General features: G+C 40.8%; 1 protein-coding gene across 1 annotated transcript in view; it reads right to left on the minus strand.

Annotated features, from left to right (window-relative positions):
* Positions 1-1,195: 1,195 nt before the first annotated feature.
* Positions 1,196-23,717, minus strand: part of LOC128378705 (NLR family CARD domain-containing protein 3-like) — a 37,454-nt gene continuing 14,932 nt past the window's right edge. The window contains exons 7-10 of the mRNA XM_053338287.1: positions 11,434-11,607; positions 7,278-7,451; positions 6,373-6,419; positions 1,196-1,755 (exon numbers count right to left, since the gene is read on the minus strand). Of these exons, the coding sequence (XP_053194262.1) occupies positions 1,196-1,755; positions 6,373-6,419; positions 7,278-7,451; positions 11,434-11,607 (955 nt within the window). The remainder of the gene's footprint in view (positions 1,756-6,372; positions 6,420-7,277; positions 7,452-11,433; positions 11,608-23,717) is intronic.

The following is a 23,717-nucleotide window of genomic DNA, read 5'->3' on the forward strand; positions in this document are numbered from 1 at the left end:
TACAAAGAAGCTGGAGCTTTGTTTTTCTATTATAACGTAAAAACAACAGAGTTTGTGGCTGTTTTTAAGCAGATCTGAGCTCATACTCGGTGTCACTGCTGCAGCTCAGTTTGGTCTGTAAATACTGAAACATCACAGCAACGAGTGTCTGAAATACTTCTGATCAACACACTGAAGCAGCACACACAATTATTATATCATATATATACACACACACCATACTACAGCAGTAACAGCTCATCAATAATTAGCTGCAGACAACTGGAGCACGCTGTTTACAGGACATATAAATAAACATGTAATACAGACACAGGATTAATTTTTATTTCACTGAGGCTTCACTTCCTCATAAAAAAAAGTATTTCTTTATTGGAAACCAGTAAAGTACAGATGACAAGTATAATGTACAGATATGTTCCAGTAGTTTTATATTTCCCCCCACTGGTGGTGTTAGAACAGAGGAACAGAACACCAACTAATCCCATCCACCCATTACAACCCTCAAAAGGAGAAAAGAAAGAACATTTACCAAACATGAATAAATGAATACATAGACAAAATAAAGTAAAACTAAATCATAAGTAAGAGCTATAACAAATATAACAGGGAGAAAAATGTCATAAAATTGATGTACAAGATGCCAACCTCAAAGGAAAAATATGTGCGTTAAAAATAAGTAAATAATTAAAAAAAGAAATCTCAAATGTGGTCCAAAGAGGTAAGAGTATTTACAGAGATGATGGATTGCCATTTTTTGTAAAAATTGCTTTTATTGATTGGTTTATTGATTGGTTGTTGAGATAAAATACATGTGAAAGGCACAAAAACATTGTAGGCTTCCACAGCTGGACAGATGTTATTAGATTGAAACATGAATAGAGCTGCATGCTGCTCATTGGATCCTGACAGTAACAACAGCAGAGTCAACTGACACTAATCAATGAATCATGTAGAAGGAAAAATAACTGAGTGTTTGAGTCTGAGACAGATCTGCTTCACAGTGCAGAGTGTGTGTGATGTTTGATTTCAGCAGCCGATCTTCAGTCAGCAGAGTTTCTGTCCACAGGAGAGACTCTCCCTCCTACAGAGGACACAGAGAGACTCTCCCTCCTACAGAGGACACAGAGAGACTCTCCCTCCTACAGAGGACACAGAGACTCTCCCTCCTACAGAGGAACCAGAGAGACTCTCCCTCCTACAGAGGAACCAGAGAGACTGAGGAACCAGATCTGGACCAGGTGAACCCAAGCCCAGCATACAGAGGTTCAGTGAATGTGGTGTTGAAGGTGTGGAGGTGGATCAGTGTGTCAGAGGAGACTCTGTAGAAGGACAGAGTGCCAGCAGGACAGTCCACATACACTGCTACTCTGTTAGAGACAGAGGAGGAGGAGGAGGAGGAGGAGAAGAAGAAGGAGGAGGGTGTTCTTGTCTTATTGTGCCAGACAGCGTAACGACCATCAGAGCAGTCCAGTCTCCAGGACTGATCGTTCCATCCAAACATACAGTCATCACTGTTTCCTCTCCTGCTGATTCTTCTGTAACTCACTGATATATAAACTCTTCCTCTGCACTCGACCTCCCAGTAACAGCGACCAGTCAGAACATTTCTACACAGCAGCTGAGGCCAGGAGTCAAATCTGTCTGGATGATCAGGATATGACTGATCCTCCATCACATCCGTCACCTTCCTGTTGTTGTCAGATAGTTTGAGGTTTCTGTTCATTGTGTTTGGATCCAGTTCCAGTTCACAGGCATCTGATGGAGAGAATGAGACACAATACAGCTGCAGTTTATCATCTGTTGATTCGATTTTTACTCATTCAGTTCAGTAAAGAACCTGTTGTAGTCATGGCTGATATACATGCCATGTTTCATCAGGTGAGGGTGCCTGATAAATATGTGAATTTTTTTCACTTTCTCTGGTGGCTTCGTGGCAACACTGACCAAGAACCAGTGGAATATCGAATGAGAGTGCTTATTTGGAGCTGTGTCATCCCCAAGTTGTGCCAATTATGCCTTGAGGAGATCTGCAGAAGGTAATGCATCTGATTTTCCTGCTGAAGTGATCAGTACAGTCAATCATAACTTTTATGTTGATGACTGTCTGAAGTCCACAGTCTCAGAGAGAGATGGATGATTAGAGATGTAAAGTACTTGACTATACTCAGTGACAAAGCTGGATTCAGACTCCGAAAATCGGTGACAAACAGCCGTTCTGTGTTGATATCAATCCCAGGCAACATCAGAGCAACAGAGATGAAAGAGTTGGATTTGGACACAGACCAGCTTCCTATGGAAAGGACACTTGGACTGCAGTGGTGTGTTGAATCTGACCAGTTCAGATTCCCAGCTTCAGTACAGCAGAGACCACAGACCAGGAGAGGTATTTTATCTATGGTCAGCACACTGTATGATCAATTAGGGTTTTTGGCCCCTTTTACCATGTTAGCCAAGAAATCTGAAGTGGTATAAACAAATTGCCAGCTCCTTCTCCAAACAATGGTCAGATTGGCTGAGAGATCTACAAAGAATGAGTGAATTCAAGGCAAATGGCTGTATTAAACCCCAGAACTTTGAAACATCTGTAACAGCACAAATGCATCATTTTTCTGATGCCAGTCAGGTTATGGCACAGTGTCCTGAGACACTGAGACTGGAAGATGGTGATAATGTGCATGTTTTGTTTTGTTTCTTGTGGGAAAACCCAGAGTTGCACCTCTGAAGCAAATGACTAAAGTTCCTCTCTTTGTCAGAGCAGGAGTGGCCCGTATCTGATATGGATCAGGCTGTGATCCCACTGATGATCCAGAGGATAAAAGAGAATCAGCAGTGTATACTATTGTCAAGTAGGGATGTCACAATGTCAGATTTTAGTGTCACAATTATTGTGAAATGAAAAATCACGATTATACGATTCTCACAATTATTTACACCATGGAAGGAAACAGTGCTCATTTTTAATTAAATGTTTTAGTCACACACTTTCTTTTGGTCCTGCAAATAATAGACTTTAAGTTTACTTTATAGTAAATAAATAATTTTTTTAAAGCTGCAGTTGGAAATTTTGAGGAGAGAGAGGAAATTTGAAGTACAACTTTCAGATCCCTCCCCCTCCCTCTCCGCTGCACTCCTACCCTGCCTCCAAAGTCCCTCCCCCAGAGCAGGCTGATGTGCGTGCGACGGCACGCGACCATTTGCATGCAGTGGTTGTTGCTGCCATTACTTTCCCTACACTCCTGAAGCCGCTCTCGGAGATATGAGCTTGACCGAGCTGAGGAGGAAGGGGGATGGGCCTGTGAGGAGGAAGGGGGATGGGCCTGTGAGGAGGAAGGAAGAGGGAGGGGGCTGTGAGGAGGAAGGTGGAGGGGCCTGTGTGCGTGAGCAGTGATTGACAGCTGTCAGACACTCCATCAGACACAATCCTCGCTCTGATTGGGTCTTTTTTTCCGGCCGCGGTGGATTCTGACAATTTGCAGTAGGAGCAGTTGGCGGGCTAAATGAGCCTGTTTTTTTTTTTTTTTTTACAGATTACTAGTTTCATGTAATGCTGTCTTTACAGACTTACCAATTGCAGCTTTAATGATGATAGAAAATAAATAAATACAGTTGGGAATAGTAGGCACATTTTGAATTCACTGTAACTGTAGCTATATATTTGTGTGTATAATATATATTAGGGCTGTCAAACGATTAATTTTTTAAATCACGATTAATCGCAGAATTCCCATAGTTAATCGCGATTAATCACATTTTTAATTGCATGTTTAACCCTTAAACAGGCAGCGTGCACCAGGAGATACAGAGTCTTTAACATCGTGTTGAAGCTTGTGGTAGGTCTATACTTTGATAGAATTTATAAAAATCAGTTTAGAAACTAGTATGTGTGATATTAATGACCAGATTGTATCACTTTTCTATGTTAAATAACACATGTAAGTGTTTTTACCATTATGATCATTTTATACCTTAATAAGGGAAACGCATCCTGGTGGAGATACAACTCATAAAATCCAAAATATTGTAACAAACTGGGCATGTTACTGTTTTGTGTTATAAAATTTGAGAGTTTAAGCCAGTTTCTGTTCTGTTCAGTTAAAGTGCTGTTTTTCCCGAGTGTCTGTGAACGCGTCTTGAGAGTGAGACTTGCAGCGTGCAGTAAAAAACGGACAGCACTCTGATCACACAATGTCACTTTGTCTGCCCCAAACGTCTGTGCAGTAATAAAGTGGCATTGTGTGATCAGAGTGCTGTCCGTTAAAATTGTCCGATAAATTAATATTGTATGATCTCGTGAATTTACACATTAACAGAGTCGGCTATTTTCTGCCAGCATTGCTTCCTGGCTTTTGCTGCAGCAACAGTGTTGCTTTTGGCCTGGATGATGTTTGAATTCTTCATATTGTTGAAGAATAATTGTCTGCTCCTCCATGGTTTAGTCTGCTCTGCAGGGTTTCTCCATGTTTGTGATTGGTCAGACGCTGCAAACACCTCCCCTTTATGTGAGCGCGCAGAGATCCAGATTGGAAAACCCTGGGTTGATTTACCGAGTTGATAACCAGCTTCGTAGTACCGCTTATCCTAGACTGCGAATATCTGGATAAATCAACCCAGGTAACAGAGAGATATCCTGGGTAGGTTAATCCAGCTTCGTAGTACAGGCCTCCGGTCTGACAATAGGTAGGCTACATGTAGAGGAGCAGCAGGCACCAGGAAGGAGACACGTTTTTTTACCAGGTCAAGAGAGACTCTATTGTTCTTTTGCGCGCATGCAAAAATGGTAATATAAACCAGGCAAGTGCACACATAGGGCCCTAGGGGTGCTTGAGCCCCTGCCCTTTTTGCCTCGTATTAAAAAGTGCCCTGTGTGTGTGTGTGTGTGTGTGTGTTTAAATAACATTAATACATTCCTGTTAGGGATGTAAAAAAAAAAAAAACGGCAGTATCAAAACTGTACCCATTTTTTTGTAATACAGGGAGAGAAGCAGTTCTGAGGAGACTGTCAGTGGAGCAACTTGAACCTGTGAGTTATGATCTAACTAGTCACCGTCCACTTATTCTACGTGCTTAACTATGGGTAATATTTCAGAAAAAACGCTCTATTTTAATCAATGTGTCAGCTTCTATTTACCTTACGTCATTTCAGCACAGAGCAGATCGTGCGGGACAGGAAGTCGTGTACAAAATACAAAATAAAACACCTGGTTAATTTTCAAAATAAAATGCACCGTGTTTACGGCGGATCATATTTTCCTCACTACAGGTCTGAAGTACAGATCCGAGGTTTAGATATAAAGTTTATTGTGACTTTGATAATGTGAATGAACTCATGTTGACAATAATTTGTTGACACAAAAGAAATGTCAATTGCATCATTTTCACCTACACAGGACACACAGCTAAGTAGTTAGCTTTCTATTAGCACTTTATTTTTTAATTATACATTAATTTCCATATCGCGTAATGGACCGGAAAACAAATTTGGCGCGCTCTGCGCGCACATATGGCTCTTTTTTTATTACACAGTTCCAGCACAACTCGACTCGCCCATTACAAAGAAGTATGTACTCAGCGTGGGCGGGGTCGTCATAGCACGGCTCCACGAAACTGCCGTGACTTGGTTTTATACGCGACACAAACACATAAACAACGGAGGACATGGAGGCGATGGTGTACTTGCTGCTGTATGTGTCTTTCTGTCACACACAAAGCAAGAAAATTGAGCCGTACGGCTGTAACGCTGTTGTTGGGATTTAAAAATGCCGGGTTTGATTCTTGTGTGGGACGGCTCATGACTCTTCCAGCGACTCTCTGACCAATCAGAGGCCGGCAGTCTGATGACGTCACATTTTAGTATCGGCTCGGCTCGCTTGGAACCTCAGCAGAGCAGGTACTAAAAAAGTAGCAGGTACCAGGTACTATCCCTAGTGGAAACAAAAAAAAAACGAGTCGAGGCGAGCCGGGGCGAGTCGAGTCATGCTGGAGCTGTGTAGTGGAAAAGGCCAATACTGCCCTTTTCTGAGTTTGAGCCCCTGCCCCTCTATAATCATGTGCACGTCCCTGATATAAACCATAGAAATGCTAAGCTTGTCTGGACAATGCACTTTTCTCCTCTATGTAAGATTAATTGCCGAGGTGTCTCAGTGGCTGTTTGAATTTGGGTTTATTTATTTTCATTTTATTTATATTTTTCTTTTTTCCCCTTTTTTAAGTTAGCAACAAATCGCCACTACAGATTAATTGGTTCAAGTTAAATGTCAGTTTAGGCCACAACCATTTCTGCCAAAACACATTTTCCATCATTTTGAACATTTTTCACTTCTTTTACATATTTCATCCAGTTTTTCTCATGAATCAAACTGAAAACACACTCACACTTCCTCACACCAGGTTTCAGTCTCTGCGGTCCACCATGGTCCATCCTGGAGGAAGAGACAAAGACACAATCAGTTTCATACACCATCACTCATATCCACCATTAAACATGAGCCAGAGTCCCTCAGTTAGTCAGAGTGTCTGTCCATCTGTCCGTACCTGAGAGTGTGATGGTTTGAGTTTGTTTTTCTCTTTTTCAGTTGATTGGGGTGCCAGCCAGGTCCTGGCATGTAAGATTGTCTTGTCTATTAAGTCAGTGTGTCTGTACTTCAAACCCCACACAAGGACAAAACTTTTTCACAGATAACACCATTTTCACACCACATTGACATATGGAGGCAAAAGGTTGTATTGAAATCAGCAGGAAAAAGCCACAACAAATCTGCTTTCTTCTTAGTTTGAAAATAAAATAGGCACTTCAGACCAGACTTCAGAAATAAAGCAATTCCTGTTCAAAAATAAATCAGCTCTGTTCACTTGTCAATTCAGTTCTTTTAAGTTCTTCCAAAAAAAAAAATCAGTTAATATGTCAAAAAAAATCAGTTAAATAAAGTTTTTAAAAAAACAAACAAAAAACCGTCTGCCTACTTACAAGTCCATTCAGTGTGTGTGTGCTTTATTAATTATTTTCATCTGAAGGACGTAGGAACAATGCCTCAGGATCAGCTGATCGCTATTCCATTTTGTTGTTGTTGAGAATTATAACAGGCTAACTACATTATTTTTCTTTCTGATACGTGCACAGAGCTTTGCTGCTCTGACAACGACCTGTTACTGTCTCAACTGGTCCACAGTCTCTCTCTCACCCTCTTTCTCCTTCCGACTCACGGAAATAGGGAAGCGAGAGGGAAGTTTCCTGTGTGTACGGGGGTTTATCCGGGTTGTCACAAATTGTCTGTTCATACCTGAGAGTGTCCAGTCTCCAGTGTGGATCCTTCAGTCCAGCAGACAGAAACTTCTCTCCTGAGTCTCCTGGATGATTGTAGCTCAGGTCCAGCTCTCTCAGATGGGAGGGGTTGGAGCTCAGAGCTGAGGCCAGAGAAGCACAGCCTTCCTCTGTGATCAGACAGCCTGAAAGACTGGAGACACACAACAGTTCATCTAATGAGCTTAAAAAGATTCTCAACTCAGTAAACAGGATTTGTTCTTCAGGTCTTTATGTTCACACTCAGCGCCCCCTGCTGTATGTTGGTGTCATGCAGGTAAATTTTAGGTTAGTAGTAGGAGATAAACAACATGCTGCTGCTCAAGGCTGAAATTGCTGAAGCTCAGTATGGGGCGCCGTTTGTAAAGTTGCTCACACTGAAAATAACATCAATATTTTGCCACATTTAATTTCAAACAGTGTTTTAAAAAATGGTGTGAATTCTTTTAACATCACCTTTCACCACATTTACAGCAATATTTATGACCTTAGAAAAATATTAAATAGTTCAATCTAAATATTAAATGTTACACCTAAATGTTAAATGTTAAATCTAAAACTAAATGCTAAATATAAATATAAATGTTAAATGTAAATGTAAATGTTAAATGTTAAATCTAAATGTTTGGAATGAAACAAAATATTTAGCTAAAATGCAAATTCACAGTAACCGGAAGTACCAAAATAAAAGCTCGAAATGGTCAGACTGTGTGTTTAGAATAAAAAAATGAATTCACATCAACTTACTGGGGGAAATGAACACTTGAACATACAGTACATTAGCATGATAATAACTAGGTAAAATAACAAAAAACATGTTTGGAGAAATGTTATTCGACGCAGGATTTATGACCTGTACTACAGGCAGCACTTTGGGCAGCACAATCCTGCCCCCGCATCCATCGATACACTCCACCGTCTGCAACATCTCAGTTCACAATAGCTGTAATTCTATGCAGCGGGCTTAAGAGGTTCTCATGTCTAAGATACATATATTAAAGTGGAGGAAACTGTGTTATTGTGATCTGAGGCTACTGCAAAGGGCATGCATAGACAGAATAGACCACTCGACAAGCTTCCTCCCTGAGTTCACGGCATTTATTGCTGTTGAATAATACAAAACATATCAATGTGGCCGGTGGTGACAGTCTGTACAGCTCCTTGACCAGCTGTGGTCATCAACAGCAGTAAGGGCAACTGACGTTGTTGCCGTTAGTAAATAATAGATATTAGTTTTTTTATTCTATAAATACTGTCTGACAAGCTTTTATTTTGGTACTTCCGCAGTGTGAATTTGCATTTTAGCATTTAACATTTAGATTTAGATTTAACATTTAGCATTTAGATTTAGATTTACCACTTATATTCATATTTATATTTATATTTAATATTTATATTTAACTATTTAATATATTTCTAAGGTCACAAATATTGCTGTAAATGTGGTGAGAGGTGATGTTACCATTTTTTTAAACACTGTTTGAAACTAACTCTGGCAAAATATTGATGTTATTTTCAGTGTGAGCAACTTTACAAACAGTGCCCCATAGCTCGGAGTTCAATCTGATGCCATTCTGTTTTTACTTTGGCAGCAAAAATGTCTTTAAAGTTAAATATTGTTTGACAACATTTCTAAAGACAGTGAGAAGATTTAATAGAAATTTACAGATGTTTTACGTTACGGTATGCACATTGACTCTTCAATAAATTACTTAAACTTCTATTCTGACTCACATGTTGGTGTGAAAGGAATTTTACTTACTGTATACTTGATATTACAACACATTGGCTCAGAAGGTACAGAAAATATTAGTACAAGAACTCTTCATGTAAACTAAAAATTTGGGGGAAACAAAATATTACAGACTTCACAACTTCCTGGCTACGTGTGGAGATCGGCATCATGGCCGGCTGTACAGTCTCACCTCTGGCCTTCACAATGGCCATGGAGATCATCATCAGGGCCTCGAGGTGGGTGGTTGGAGGAGAACGAACTAAAAATGGCATTCGTCTACCACCCATCCGAGCTTTCATGGATGACATGACCACACTGACCACCACTGCAGCTTGCACCAGGCGGCTACTTGGCAAGCTGCAGGAAAACATCAAGTGGGCCCGGATGAAATTCAAGCCGAGCAAATCTCGGAGTATCTCCATTGTCAAGGGAAAGCTGAAAAACGTGAGGTTTTGCATTGATGAAGACCCCATACCAACAGTGTCTGAACACCCCATCAAGAGCCTGGGCAGATGGTACAATGCAAGCCTCAAGGACAAGGACCAGGTGAAGCAGATAAGACAGGACCTTAGCAACAACTTGCAAAGCATCAACGGGACACTCCTGCCAGGGAAGCTGAAGCTCTGGTGTTTGCAATTTGGACTTCTCCCCCGGATAATGTGGCCGTTGACCATCTACGACATCCCAATCACAACTGTGGAAAAGATGGAGCAAACTGTGACTGCCTATGTCAAGAAATGGCTTGGAGTTCCCCGCTGTTTGACTAACATTGGTCTCTACGGCAAAGGAGTCCTTCAGCTACCAATTACAAGCCTTGTTGAAGAGTACAAGTGCTCTAAAGTAAGGCTCCTATTGACGCTGAGGGACTCCAGAGACCAGACCATCAGCAAGGCTGCACCGCCACTGTCAACTGGACGGAAATGGACACCATCAGATGCAGCACAGCATGCCATGTCAGCTCTAAGGCATACTGACATTGTGGGGCATGTCCAGATGGGAAGAGGAGGCTTTGGGCTTGCACCAAGAAAACCATCTTGGAGCAAGGCCTCAACTTCAGAGAGGAGGAGAATGGTGGTAGAAGAGGTGCGCCACCAGGAGGAGGCTGGAAGAAATGCAAAGGCTGTGTCTCTTGCCAAACAGGGACAATGGACCAGATGGGAAGGGCTGGAGAGGAGAGAACTCAGCTGGAGGCAACTTTGGGAAATGGAGGCAAGCACCATAAGCTTTATCATCAGAGCAACATACGATGTGCTACCATCTCAAAAAAACCTCCAGGACTGGTATGGGGAAGATCCAACCTGTTCCCTCTGTCCATCTCCAGCTACCCTTAGGCACATCTTGACCGGGTGTAAAACCAGCCTCACACAGGGGCGCTACACTTGGAGGCACAACCAGGTCCTCAAAAGTTTGGCAGCAGCTCTGGAGACAAAGAGATCCAACATCAACTCCTCACCTAGGGCATCCAACTCCATCAAAGCTCAAACATTCATTCGAGAGGGACAGCCAAAACCCAAACACCCCCCTACCAAGCCAAAACTTGGAAAGTTGGGCATGGCTCAGGATTGGAAGATGCTTGTTGATATTGGACAGCAACTGATCTTCCCACCAGAGATAGCAGCTACAACACTCAGACCAGACTTGGTACTCTGGTCTCCCTCTCTCAAAGCCGTCAACATCATTGAGCTCACAGTCCCGTGGGAGGGGGCAACAGAGGAAGCCTACGAACGCAAGAAGCTGCGCTACACAGAGCTGGCGGCTGATGCACAACATCGTGGCTGGAACGCGCAAGTGTACCCAGTGGAAGTAGGATGCCGAGGTTTTGTGGCCGCTTCTACCATCAGGTTTTTAAAAGATGTTGGTATCCAAGGACAGGCACTGCGACAGATAATTAAATCCATGTCTGAAGCAGCTGAAAGAAGCAGCCAGTGGATTTGGATGAAGCGGAAGGACCCCTGCTGGGCTCAAAAAACATCAGGGCACACTCACTAGGCTCACTCATCCAACACCCTTTCTCCCAACCAGGAGATGAGGGACCAAGGTATGCGGTCAGTTCCAAGCCTGACTCAGGGGAGTGGACGCCCCTGCCATGCATAGTCCCTTGGACTTGTAATTGGGCATGGGACACAAGCTCGGGCTTGATCACCCCGTAGCTGGCCACCTTTGATGAGGGTGTTTAGTGTTAAAGGGCCGAAACACCCCGTGATTCGAAGGAACACTACTGACGATGTGTCCTAAATTGACAAGGTACACCCCCCCCCCCCCCACACGCCACTCTCACCATCAAGGAAGCTCATGTGACTCATGTGTAAAACATCTAATGGCACAATGGATAGTAACACCATCTTGTCCAGTGTTTTATGAATCTGAATATTACTTTATAGACATAATCATAGAAAATGACCTGAGAGATTCCAGTCCACAGTGTGGACTCTCCAGTCCAGCAGAAAGCTGCTTCACTCCTAAATCCTGCAGGTTGTTGTTACTCAGGTCCAGATCTCTCAGACTAGAGAACTGGGAGCTGAGAACTAAGGACAGAGCTGTACAGCTTCTCTCTGAGAGGTTACAGTCATTCAACCTGAAGAAGAATCAGCAGAAAAAAAGAAACAATTGTAAATATTAATATGCAAATATTTAACTACATTAATCTGGATAGTTCTGTGTTCACTTACAGAGCTTTATGTGAAGCTTTGACCACTGGCAGCAGCCTCAGAAGAGCCTCCTCTGAAGCAGAGTATTTCTTCAGGTCAAACACGTCCAGATCTGATGACAGTAAGATGATGACCAGAGCTGACCACTGAGCAGGAGACAGTTTATCTGTGGAGAGACTTCCTGATCTCAGGGACTGTTGGATCTCCTCCACTAGAGAACGATCATTGAGTTCATTCAGACAGTGGAACAGATTGATGCTTCTCTCTAGAGACAGATTCTCACTGAACTTCTTCTTGATGTACTCAACTGTTTTCTGATTGGTCTCTGAGCTACTTCCTGTCTGTCTCAGCAGACCTCGTAGGAGAGTCTGATTGGTCTGCAGTGAAAGACCCAGGAGGAAGCGGAGGAACAAGTCCAGGTGTCCATTTGGACTCTTTAAGGCTTCGTCCACAGCACTCTGGTAGAAACGTGTTGATTTGTCTTTAAGGACTTTAGACCACCAGGATGTTGTTTGTTGTTCTTCCAGCAGATTGACTCCAGAGTTGATGAATGTCAGATGGACATGAAGAGCAGCCAGAAACTCCTGAAGGCTCAGATGGACGAAGCAGAACACCTTGTCCTGGTACAGCCCTCTCTCCTCTTTAAAGATCTGTGTGAACACTCCTGAGTACACTGAGGCTGCTCTGATATCGATGCCACACTCTGTCAGGTCTGATTTATAGAAGATCAGGTTGCCTTTCTGCAGTTGCTCGAAAGCCAGTTTTCCCAGAGACTCAATCATCTGCCTGCTCTCTGGACTCCAGTGTGGATCTGTCTCAGCTCCTCCATCATACTTGATGTTCTTCAGTTTGATCTGAATCACCAGGAAGTGGATGTACATCTCAGTCAGGGTCTTGGGCAGTTCTCCTCTCTTTCTGCTTTTCAAAACATCCTCCAGAACTGTAGCAGTGATCCAGCAGAAGACTGGGATGTGGCACATGATGTGGAGGCTTCGTGATGTCTTGATGTGGGAGATGATGGTGCTGGCCTGCTCCTCATCTCTGAATCTCTTCCTGAAGTACTCCTCCTTCTGTTGGTCAGTGAACCCTCTGACCTCTGTCACCATGCCGACACACTCAGAAGGGATCTGATTGGCTGCTGCAGGTCGTGTGGTTATCCAGAGGCGAGCAGAGGGAAGCAGTTTCCCCCTGATGAGGTTTGTCAGCAGCACATCCACTGAGGTGGACTCTGTAACATCAGTCAGGATCTCAGTGTTATGGAAGTCCAGAGGAAGTCGACACTCATTCAGACCGTCAAAGATGAACACAACCTGGAACTCTTCAAACCTGCAGATTCCTGCTTCTTTGGTTTCAGGAAAGAAGTGATGAACAAGTTCCACCAAGCTGTACTTTTTCTCTTTCAGCACATTCAGCTCTCTGAAAGTGAATGGAAATGTGAAGTGTATGTCCTGGTTGGCTTTGTCTTCAGCCCAGTCCAGAGTGAACTTCTGTGTTAAGACTGTTTTCCCAATGCCTTCCTTTCCCTTTGTCATCACTGTTCTGATTGGTTCATCTCTTCCAGGTGAGGCTTTAAAGATGTCTTCTTGTCTGATTACTGCTCTGACTGGTTTCCTGGATGCTGTTTCAATCTGTCTGACCTCATGTTCATCATTGACCTCTGCAGTCCATCCCCCTGTGATGTAGAGCGGTGTGTAGATCTGATTCAGAAGGGTTGGGTTTCCTGCTTTAGCGATCCCCTCAAACAGACACTGGAACTTCTTCTCCAGGTTAGACTTGAGTTTACGTCGACACTTTCGAGCACGAGCTCCTGAATGAACAAACAACAAATGAAATCAGTGAGTGGAACCCTCAGAAAGTCTAGAAATCTGAACATGTAAGTGTGTCTGTGTAGTTTTTCCTCCTCCATCAGTTTTATTCAGCTCATCAGTGGAGGACAAACAGCCTCTGATCTGATGCAGATGTGTGCAGCATATTTAAAGCAGAGTTTGAAATATAAACCTCTCCCCTGTTGCCTCCATTTCCTCTCCATCATGTTAAATCTGTTAAAATCCTCTTACTGCTCTGCAGACACTCAGCCAGCTCCTCCTGCTTCATTCTCCTCAGGAAGTGCAGTGTGATCTTCTGAAATGCCTCTCTGCTGCTCCTCCGCTGCTCTTCCTCTTCACCGTCCAACACCTCCTCATCCTCACTCTGACTCTCTAACCAATCTGGGTCATCTGGACTCAGACCCCTCTGGAGTCTCTTCAGCTCGTTCTTCACAAAAGTGACGATGTTCTCCTCCAGCAGCTGGAACAGAAAGATAAAGTGAACATTTCATTTAAACTGGTAGAACACAACATGTGATTCATGTGTCAGTCTGAAGGCCTGCTGGTCTAAACAGAGCAGCATGGACACTGTTAGGACCTGAATGCTACTTTAGTATTTCATCTGTGGTTGACGGAGTTAATAGTAAAATGTGTGTTTGTACATGTACACACCATAAATATGGAGTCCAGCTGTGTTTGATGCTGCTGATCACTGGGAACCTCTGAGCTCTGCTGCTGAACTCTGTGGAGAAAACATCACGTTTAAGAACATTTAATGAATCAAATCTGCACTCAGCTTATTAAAGATGTTCTGTCATGATGACAAAATGAACTCCTGTAAATGCTGCTCTGATTACTGGATGTCAAATTCTTACCTGTGATAAGCAGGTTGTCCATCTATAGGAGGATCTATAGACCAGTCACTCTTCATGGACACACAGCTGGGTTCAGGAGAGTCTGCTCTCTGCCTCTGCATCCTGATACTAATAAAACTGAGACAAAAGCATGAAGTTAAAACCAAAGAAATTAAGAATTAATCATCAGTTTATGGGTCAGTAACAAGTAAGGGTTGGCAGCATGAGCAATACAAAGCATTTTAAAAATAGATTTAAAAGCAGCATCAGGTTTGTTAAAATGTACATTTAGTATTTTTGTTGGTTTTATATCATTTGAAATGACATTTGCACCATTTTCTTTACCAAAAGTAAGACTGAATGCTCCTGAAAATGTCAAATGGTGTAACCACAAAAGAATGATATTAAATATTTTATCCACCTACAGTGTATTTAAGTGGACTTATACTAATAATGACTTCATTTAAAAACATCAAATAAAAAGAAAAAAATTTGTAGTATTCCTCCATTTGAAAAAACAATAATATAGTGTTGCGTTGCAAAAGAGGATTACACACACATATGTATATATATATATATATATATATATATATATATATATATATATATATATATATATATACATTCCCATATATAATCAGATTTTAATGAAAAAATACTCGTTACACCAACTGGACACTAGGTTGAATCAATGGATGTAACCAGTATTTTTTTTCATGGTAATTTAATCCTAAAATGTAATTAATGTGTTATCATAGGGGGGGAAAATCATCTGACAATAACTCATAAGTCGAGAGAGAGGAACTGGTTCCACTCCTTCACCATGAGTTCAGTTTGTTGTTCTTTGTTGTTTTACATGAAATGCTTTGTAGATCAATAAGAGTAGAGAATAAAAGGTAACAGTGTTTTATTTTGCGAAAATGAACAGGAACAAAACTTTAAACAGGTGTTATTTGGACAAATTAGCGTCACATTGTGGATCTAAAGGGCTACTTTACTTTCTTCCTAAAAAGGTTAGAAATGTGGATAAAGTGGTATATTTACAGAGTTAGAGCTAAAATGAAATCAGCTTCAGCCTGATGATTTCAGCTCGGGTAGGAATCAAATGCATTGTGGGTTATCGTGTAATTTACTACAGTGTAAACCCATAGACTGTATATAAGAAACCCCGGCTATTCAATTGGCGGCCCCAGGGCCGGGTCCAGCCCCTGAGGAATGTTGTACTTGGAGTGATGTGTAGTTATTACATATGGGTAGTCTCATACAGCGCATCATTGTGGTTAATTGTACATTCTATCGTGCAGTAGGAGGCGGTATGCACCCCTTTAAGCCATGGTGGCAAAACAGGTAGAATATCTTTTCATGTTGAGAAAAGTACTATATAGTGCCGCGCACTTATACTGTCATTTTTATTTTATTTTATTTATCGTTTATTTGCCGAGGACAATGTATATTAATGTACAGTTAGTGCAATGACGTCCTGTAAATATACCGGGTTTAGCCCAAGGCTAATTTCCACCCGTAGTCCTCACATTAAAAGGACAGACAGACATACCATAAAAACAAACAACTTAAAATATATATAAAAAATAAAAGAAAATAAAAGAAAATAAAATAGACAAAAAAAAAATATATATATATAAAAAAAATATATATATATATAAATAAAAGAAGGCACAGTGTTAGCAGCAATTCTATCCTAGGATACAGTACAGGATATGATATGGTAACAAATAAAGGCTACAGTAATACTGTATTAAAGTGCTAGTCAGAATGTTATTCATGGGTGCATATTTGGTGGGACAGTAACCATTCTTTAAGATGTTTTTTAAAAGCAATAAAAGTGGAACTATCTCTGATCAGAGTTGGGAGACTATTCCAACATGCACTGCCCTGGACAGTTAATGAGTTTTGGCCTATATGGCTACGTCTAAACTGTACCTCACAGTCCCCTCTAGAGGCAGATCTGGTGCTTAGTGTGTTGTCTCTCCGTCTAAAAAATTCCTCTAATGGGGGAGGAGCCAGCCCATTGAGGGTTTTATAGATAAGGCAGCTGTTTTTAAAACTTTTAAAATTTTCAAAACTTAATAATTTGTATCTCGCAAGAATTGGACAGTGATGAGAAGAATAGGATTTTCTGGCAAATACCTTAATAGATTTTTTATATAGTTGTTCAATCGGTTTCAGGGTAGTGACACCAGCAAACGACCATACCACAAAACAATATTCAATGTGGGACAGAATCATACAGTGAAGGTAAGATTTAGCTGCATCAGACGAGATGAGGGGTCTGATTTGTTTAAAATTTTGTAGGCTGAATCTTATTGTGTTGGCCACTTTTTTGATGTGTTTTTTAAAAGTGAGGTTTGAGTCTAGTGTAACACCAAGGTACTTGAACTGCGTTACCAATTCAAGTTCCTCTCCTCCAATGAATATGTTTGATCTGTTCTGGTTTACTGGTCGTTTGGTGAAAGTCATACAAACCGTTTTTTTTTGTATTGAGCATAAGGCAGTTGTTATTAAGCCAGTCTTGTACCTTAGTTAAAGCGTTTGTTAGTTTGCTGGAAGTAATGTCAGAGTTGGAACCGTGAGTAAAAATGACTGCATCGTCTGCATACATCTGGACATTCAGGTCTGGGCACACATCTGGAAGGTCATTTATGTATAGTGAGAACAACAGAGGCGCAAGGATGGAACCCTGCGGGACACCAACGGCAGAAGTGCGAAAAGGCGATTTGACCCCGTCAGAAGTTACACATTGAGTTCTGCTTGATAGGTATGATTTAAACCATAGCATGGTGTTATCAGAGAAATTAAAAAATGTGAGTTTGTTTAAGAGTACTTGGTGGTTGACGGTGTCAAATGCCTTTTTAAAATCAAGGAATACAGCACTAACACATGGGGACTTGTCCAACAGACACTAACTAACTCATGATGATGTTAGTGATGTGTAGGCGGAGTAATACAATGTTTGATGTGTCTAGTTCCCGGTGTTGTATCGAGATGAGTTTCCCCGTCGAGATGTGTTTCCCCTAGTCCCGCCCCCGTCCGAAATGGCCCGAACGTTAATGGTCATGCCATATCCATGACATGGTCATGCAGGTAGAATGCAGGTAGTGTTTGTGACCTATCTAACTTGCATAATAATTGCAGTCCTCAATTAACGTTTTCTTAAATGTCTGAAAGTTCCCCCAAGTTGCATCTTAAAAATAATATTATCCCCCAAGCTAATATTGGTGAAGGAATTAACATTGATATTTATATTATAAAACAAATGTTCTAATGTTTTTGCACTACAGATATCCTGTGATGCTTGTGGACGGTGGTTCCACCACACATGTGTTGGAAGGCCAAATACAGAGGACAAATTTGTATGCACAGCATGCTAAAGGAAAGGAAGTTCATGTATCAATAACACATTTTCTATTGACATTGACATTTTATTTTCCCTTGATTTTGAATGTTTTATTTTTTTTTAATTATTTGGTTTTTTTGTTGATATTTGTTAAATATTGCACATTTTGCCATTTAATTTTGTATTGATTGAATTTGAAGAATAATTGTATGCTCTAAAAAGTAAGTATTTGCTATTTATGTTTTGTTTAATGTTAATAAAGCCTTCACTTCTTGTCTGGGCCTCCTTTCATGAAAAACATAGGGGGAACACATTCTGATAGCTGTATTTCAAGCTGTCAGGATGCGTTCCCCCTGCTTAAAATGGTCAAATATGGTGATATCAGCCTGAAAATCACAGGACTTATCAGTGGTGATGAAAGAAGTCAGCAGTGTGAATTTGAAAGATGTGTGAGCCTCCCTTGATGAAAAACATAGGGGGAACAGTATCTGACAGTAATGTTCCAAGCTGTCAGTATGTGCTTTACCTGCTATAATGGAGCTGCATTTAAGACAAATATGATACATTAGCGATTTATATTTAGCCTATGAATGAATGAGCACACTTTCTTCCAAAAGTCCATAATATTAAAAATTATATTTTTATTGATAGAAATAACAGGAGTTGGTCGTGTCAATAAAGACATGAAAACACAAATACATGTGATATTGTCCCAGTCTAAAAATATAAGTAGACAGTCCTTAACCTTAGCTCTCTCCACAGTACCTCTGTGGTACGAGCACAACTGCTCGTGGACGAGCTTTTTGTGAACACGCGCTTCCTTCGCCGTTCGGGCCATTTCGGACGGGGGCGGGACTAGGGGAAACACATCTCGACGGGGAAACTCATCTCGATACAACATCTGTTTACCGGAGTGCGTAATGCAGGCTACACGTTTGTGTAATAAAGTAACACTCTTGGAGTTAAAGACAAGCCTATGGTTGTCTGTTATATATGTTGAGTCACCCGGTCATGAAGAACTATTTCACTGTGTGTGTATCATGTTCAGAGTTGACAGCGTGTCACTGGTAGAATGAGTCACAGTAAAGTCAGACTCAGACTTCACATCCAGCCGCTGTTTCATCAGAGACTTTCCTTTTTTCTTTATTTTCATGACGGTAATTGATGTTCTGTGTTCAGCTGCACATTTACAGACTCAGGTTTATAGTGGAATAGTTTATAATAAAGCTCAACTTATAGATGAATCCTGAGCTCTGTAACCGTTGTGAAACAATCAGAAAATAATTATTGATCTGATTCACCGTCTTTCTTACTGTCAGCGCTCCCTCTCTTCATTCACTCTCTAGCTCGCTCGACCGCAGCAGCAGCTGTAAAGTCGCTGTATTCCTGCTGCCAATGTTGGTTATTTCAGCAGCAGCTCTACCTTCTCTTCATACTACACCTAACATGACTATTTCAGTAAGGTACCGTCCACTACCTGCAGCCTTTTAGAGAATATTATAGAAAGACCAAACTCATAAAATGGCGGACTGAGATAAAAAAAGGAACCACTACAAATCCGTCTGAGTCTGGATCAAAAGTTCATTCCCACTCAGTCCTGAACTAATCAGAGTCAGCTGAGCTCATCTCAACACTAACAGCAGCTTGACTTTCTGCTTTTTACTGTAAAATAAGTGAAAACTGTCACTTACCGAAGCTTCACACGGAGAAAACACCTGAGTCACAGGGTACAAAGTACAAAAGTGAAACTGTTGCAACCAGGAAATGAGAAGAGAGAGAAAAACCGGCGCTGCTGCAAAAGTAGAAACACTTGTGTCTGTGATGCTGTTTAATCCAAAAACACATCCAAAATCCTGGAAATGAGATCAGGTTTGTATTTAATCCTGATCAGAAACAAACTCAAAGTGACTGAACTAAAATCATTCAGCAGACTGGTTAAAGAAGAACTGCAGCTGCTGCTATTGGCTTCAGATTATTACTGCTAACAGTAAGTACTGGAAGAAGTACTCTGATACTTTACTGCAGTAAAACTACTAATACACTCATGTACAAATACTCATAATCCATGTTAATACATTAATAAGCATGCACAAACGTGAACTGGAGTGTGTATCTGTGTCTGTTATCTAATCAGTGTTGCAATGGAACTGATACAAACAGTTGTAACCAATTCCTATACACACTAATCTGCACCTGTCAGATGCTCAGCAGGTGTATCTTGTGTGAGTCCATAGTACAAGTCTGCTGCCTCAATCAAGTATCCAGGCAACACCTCCTCTGTAGACTTTGCCCACAATATCACACTTCATTATGCTGAGTTAATTATTGTACACGCTGGCAGCTTTCTTGAAGTATCTGCACTGTGACATGGTAGATAAAGAAGTCTTTGCTGATTGTCATTACTGACTTTCCCTGCCTCACCTTATCTGGTGCAGCCTTAAGTACATGTGCAGACTTACTCCTATTTGTTTTCCTCTCCCACAAAAAATGGAGTAGGATAGAAAAAAAAATTGGGATGGTTGTAAGTAACACTTTCTTAAAAGGTGACAGCCATTGTTTAAATAGCTGTAGATAAAATGCCTCACATTTTACCTAAGGACCTGCTCTTTAATCTTATTCAAGTTCCACAATTCAAAGTTAACCAGTATCAGTATTAGTCAAAATATAGACTTCATACAAAAAAATTACTTTACCTGAAAATTTGTATTTTTGATGTAAAACCTGCACACATGGAAGGTCAGATAGGGAATGGTTATACATGAAATTGATCACAAGACTTTTATGTCATCCCTTATTGGTGAAAGTGACACTGTCAACCATCCCCGGTCTCCCCCTACTGGAATAAGTACTCTGATACTTTACTGCAGTAAAAGTACTAATACAGTAATGTACAAATGCTCCAGTGCAAGTAAAAGTCCTGCATGAAAAATCCTACTGCAGTAAAATAAGTATTACAAGTTTTATGTAGTTAAAGTATTACAGTAAAAGTACTGCAGTATTATGAGCTTGGAGTATTACAGTAACAGTAGTAGTTTTACAGTAATTGGGTCTAAATCAGTGTATCAGAGTATATTATTAACACTGATGTGATAGATAATAATATAAATAATTATATAGATAATAATACAGATAATATTGATTTAAGATAAAAATGTTTTAAATGAATCATAGCTCAGCCACATTGTTCTACACACTCAAAGTCACATTTGATTGGTTGAACTTTTGTTGATGCCTCTGACACATTATAATCAACCATGTTAAACTATTTTACAGAAAGAGAAAATATGTATTGATGTCACAATACTGACTTTATTACTGGCTCCATTAGAGATAAATAAAAAGGTAACACAGGCACAGGATTCATTTTCATTTCACTGAGGCTTCACTTCCTCATAAATGTGTTGTATTTTAAAAGTTTTTATTGATTATGCAAATAAAATCCATGTGAGAAGCACAAAAACACTGTGGGCTTCCACAGCTGGACAGATGTTATTAGATTAAAACGTGAATAGAGCTGCATGCTGCTCATTGGATACTGACAGTAACAACAGCAGAGTCAACTGAGACTAATCAATGAATCATGTAGAAGGAAAAATAACTGAGTGTTTGAGTCTGAGACAGATCTGCTTCACAGTGCAGAGTGTGTGTGATGTTTGATTTCAGCAGCTGATCTTCAGTCAGCAGAGTTTCTGTCCACAGGAGAGACTCTCCCTCCTACAGAGGACACAGAGAGACTCTCCCTCCTACAGAGGAACCAGAGAGACTCTCCCTCCTACAGAGGACAGAGAGACTCTCCCTCCTACAGAGGAACCAGAGAGACTCTCCCTCCTACAGAGGACAGAGAGACTCTCCCTCCTACCGAGGAACCAGAGAGACTCTCCCTCCTACAGAGGACACAGAGAGACTCTCCCTCCTACAGAGGACACAGAGACTCTCCCTCCTACAGAGGAACCAGAGAGACTCTCCCTCCTACAGAGGACACAGAGAGACTCTCCCTCCTACAGAGGACACAGAGACTCTCCCTCCTACAGAGGAACCAGAGAGACTCTCCCTCCTACAGAGGAACCAGAGACACTGAGGAACCATATGACCAGTACCAAAACCCAAGCCCAGCATATAGAGGTTCAGTGAATGTGGTGTTGAAGGTGTGGAGGTGGATCAGTGTGTCAGAGGAGACTCTGTAGAAGGACAGAGTGCCAGCAGGACAGTCCACATACACTGCTACTCTGTTAGAGACAGAGGAGGAGGAGGAGGAGGAGGAGGAGGAGGAAGAGGAGGAGGAGGAGGAGGAGGAGATGGATATTTGTGTCTTATTGTGACAGACAGAGTAACCATCATCATCAGAGCAGTCCAGACTCCAGGACTGATCATTCCCTCCAAACAAACAGTCATTACTGCGTCTTCTCCTGCTGATTCTTCTGTAACTCACTGATATATGAACATTTCCTTTCCACTCGACCTCCCAGTAACAGCGACCAGTCAGATCATTTCTACACAGCAGCTGAGGCCAGGAGTCAAATCTGTCTGGATGATCAGGATATGACTGAACCTTCTCCACATATGTCACCTTCCTGTTGTTGTCAGACAGTTTGAGGTTTCTGTTCATTGTGTTTGGATCCAGTTCCAGTTCACAGGCATCTGATGGAGAGAACCAGACACAACACAGCTTCAGTTTATCATCTGTTGATTTATTAACTACTTTACTGACAATCACTGAAATTAAACCATTCAACCTCAAACATCTCCATGACGACTGTGTTGGCCTCATTCCAGCAGACAAAGCAGGTGTGCACATAGTCACACAGCCTGATAACAAAGGCTGCATCTCAACTCTCTTATTTCATATTTCCTCCTCCATCCTGGCCTGAACAGGAAGTTGTTCTGGTCCGTCATTTAATATCCGTCCCAAATCTTGCTACAGTATTTCTGCTCTGAGGAAACATGAGAGCAGCCTTCAGCGGCCTCTTTATTTATTGATGAGCTGCTGCAGCTGATCACACTGATCTGATACATCACAACATCAACTCAAGTCAATCATATTTACATTTGATTTATTTTCTGATGCAATGAAAGAAACTCATATTCAAATGTTACAATTTTAGACCTGATGTTTTCTCTTTATGTTCCTTCTGCAAAAAAGAAGTTGAATCTTTTTCTCATTTATTTTATGTTTGTACTCCTTCAGTAACTTTTGGACTCAGATATTCTTATTAATGTGGGAGACTCATAAAGTTTTGGTTCCTATTATAGAGAGTCTGCTCTTATTTCTGAATGGAGAGTCTAACAACAGTGAGGTTTATAACTTGATCAAATTGCTGCGTCTTTTATGCAAACATCATTTTCACAAATTCTGATTTCTTCATTTTCTTCAAAACTAGTTTTATGTTGAACTACAGACATTCTCTGATTCTGTCTGCAGAGACAAAAACGCTTTAAAGACGTCTCATCTTTTCACAAACATTGTGATGTCATTGTCACATTTTTTAAGTTGCTGTGAAATATTATTCATTCATCTTTAAAATTGTTTTAATTTCTCTGTTTCTTGTATAATGTATTGTTTTTCATAGTACAATTTATTTATTACTTTATTAATTCATTTTATATGTTCTACAATAAAACCTGTACTGTTATTTGTACTGTACATTAGTTAAGTTTATTTAATTGATAATGCTCATGTTTCCTGTGATTGGTCACTGTTCATATCTCTAATGACTGTTTGGTTATTGGTCCTTGACCTCAGGGTGACAACACCTAATTATTCATTCATATTCATGTTGTTATAATGATTAAACCTGCTCCTACTAATTCCCAACAACTGAAACACTCCATCACTGAGGAAGGCCATGACATGTGACTGAAAGCTTTGGACATACAGAGTAAGTGGACCTTTGTCTGAATCTAAATTCAACAGTTCAGTCAACATGACAGTGATATTCAGTAATATTCATGTTTTTTCATCAAGTTAGGTCTTAAATGAAGGTCTTTGCACATCAAGTCTGTTATTTTCATCTCAAACTGTCGTC

The sequence above is a fragment of the Scomber japonicus genome, chromosome 2 (genome assembly GCF_027409825.1).
Source record: "Scomber japonicus isolate fScoJap1 chromosome 2, fScoJap1.pri, whole genome shotgun sequence".
Classification (NCBI taxonomy): domain Eukaryota; kingdom Metazoa; phylum Chordata; class Actinopteri; order Scombriformes; family Scombridae; genus Scomber; species Scomber japonicus.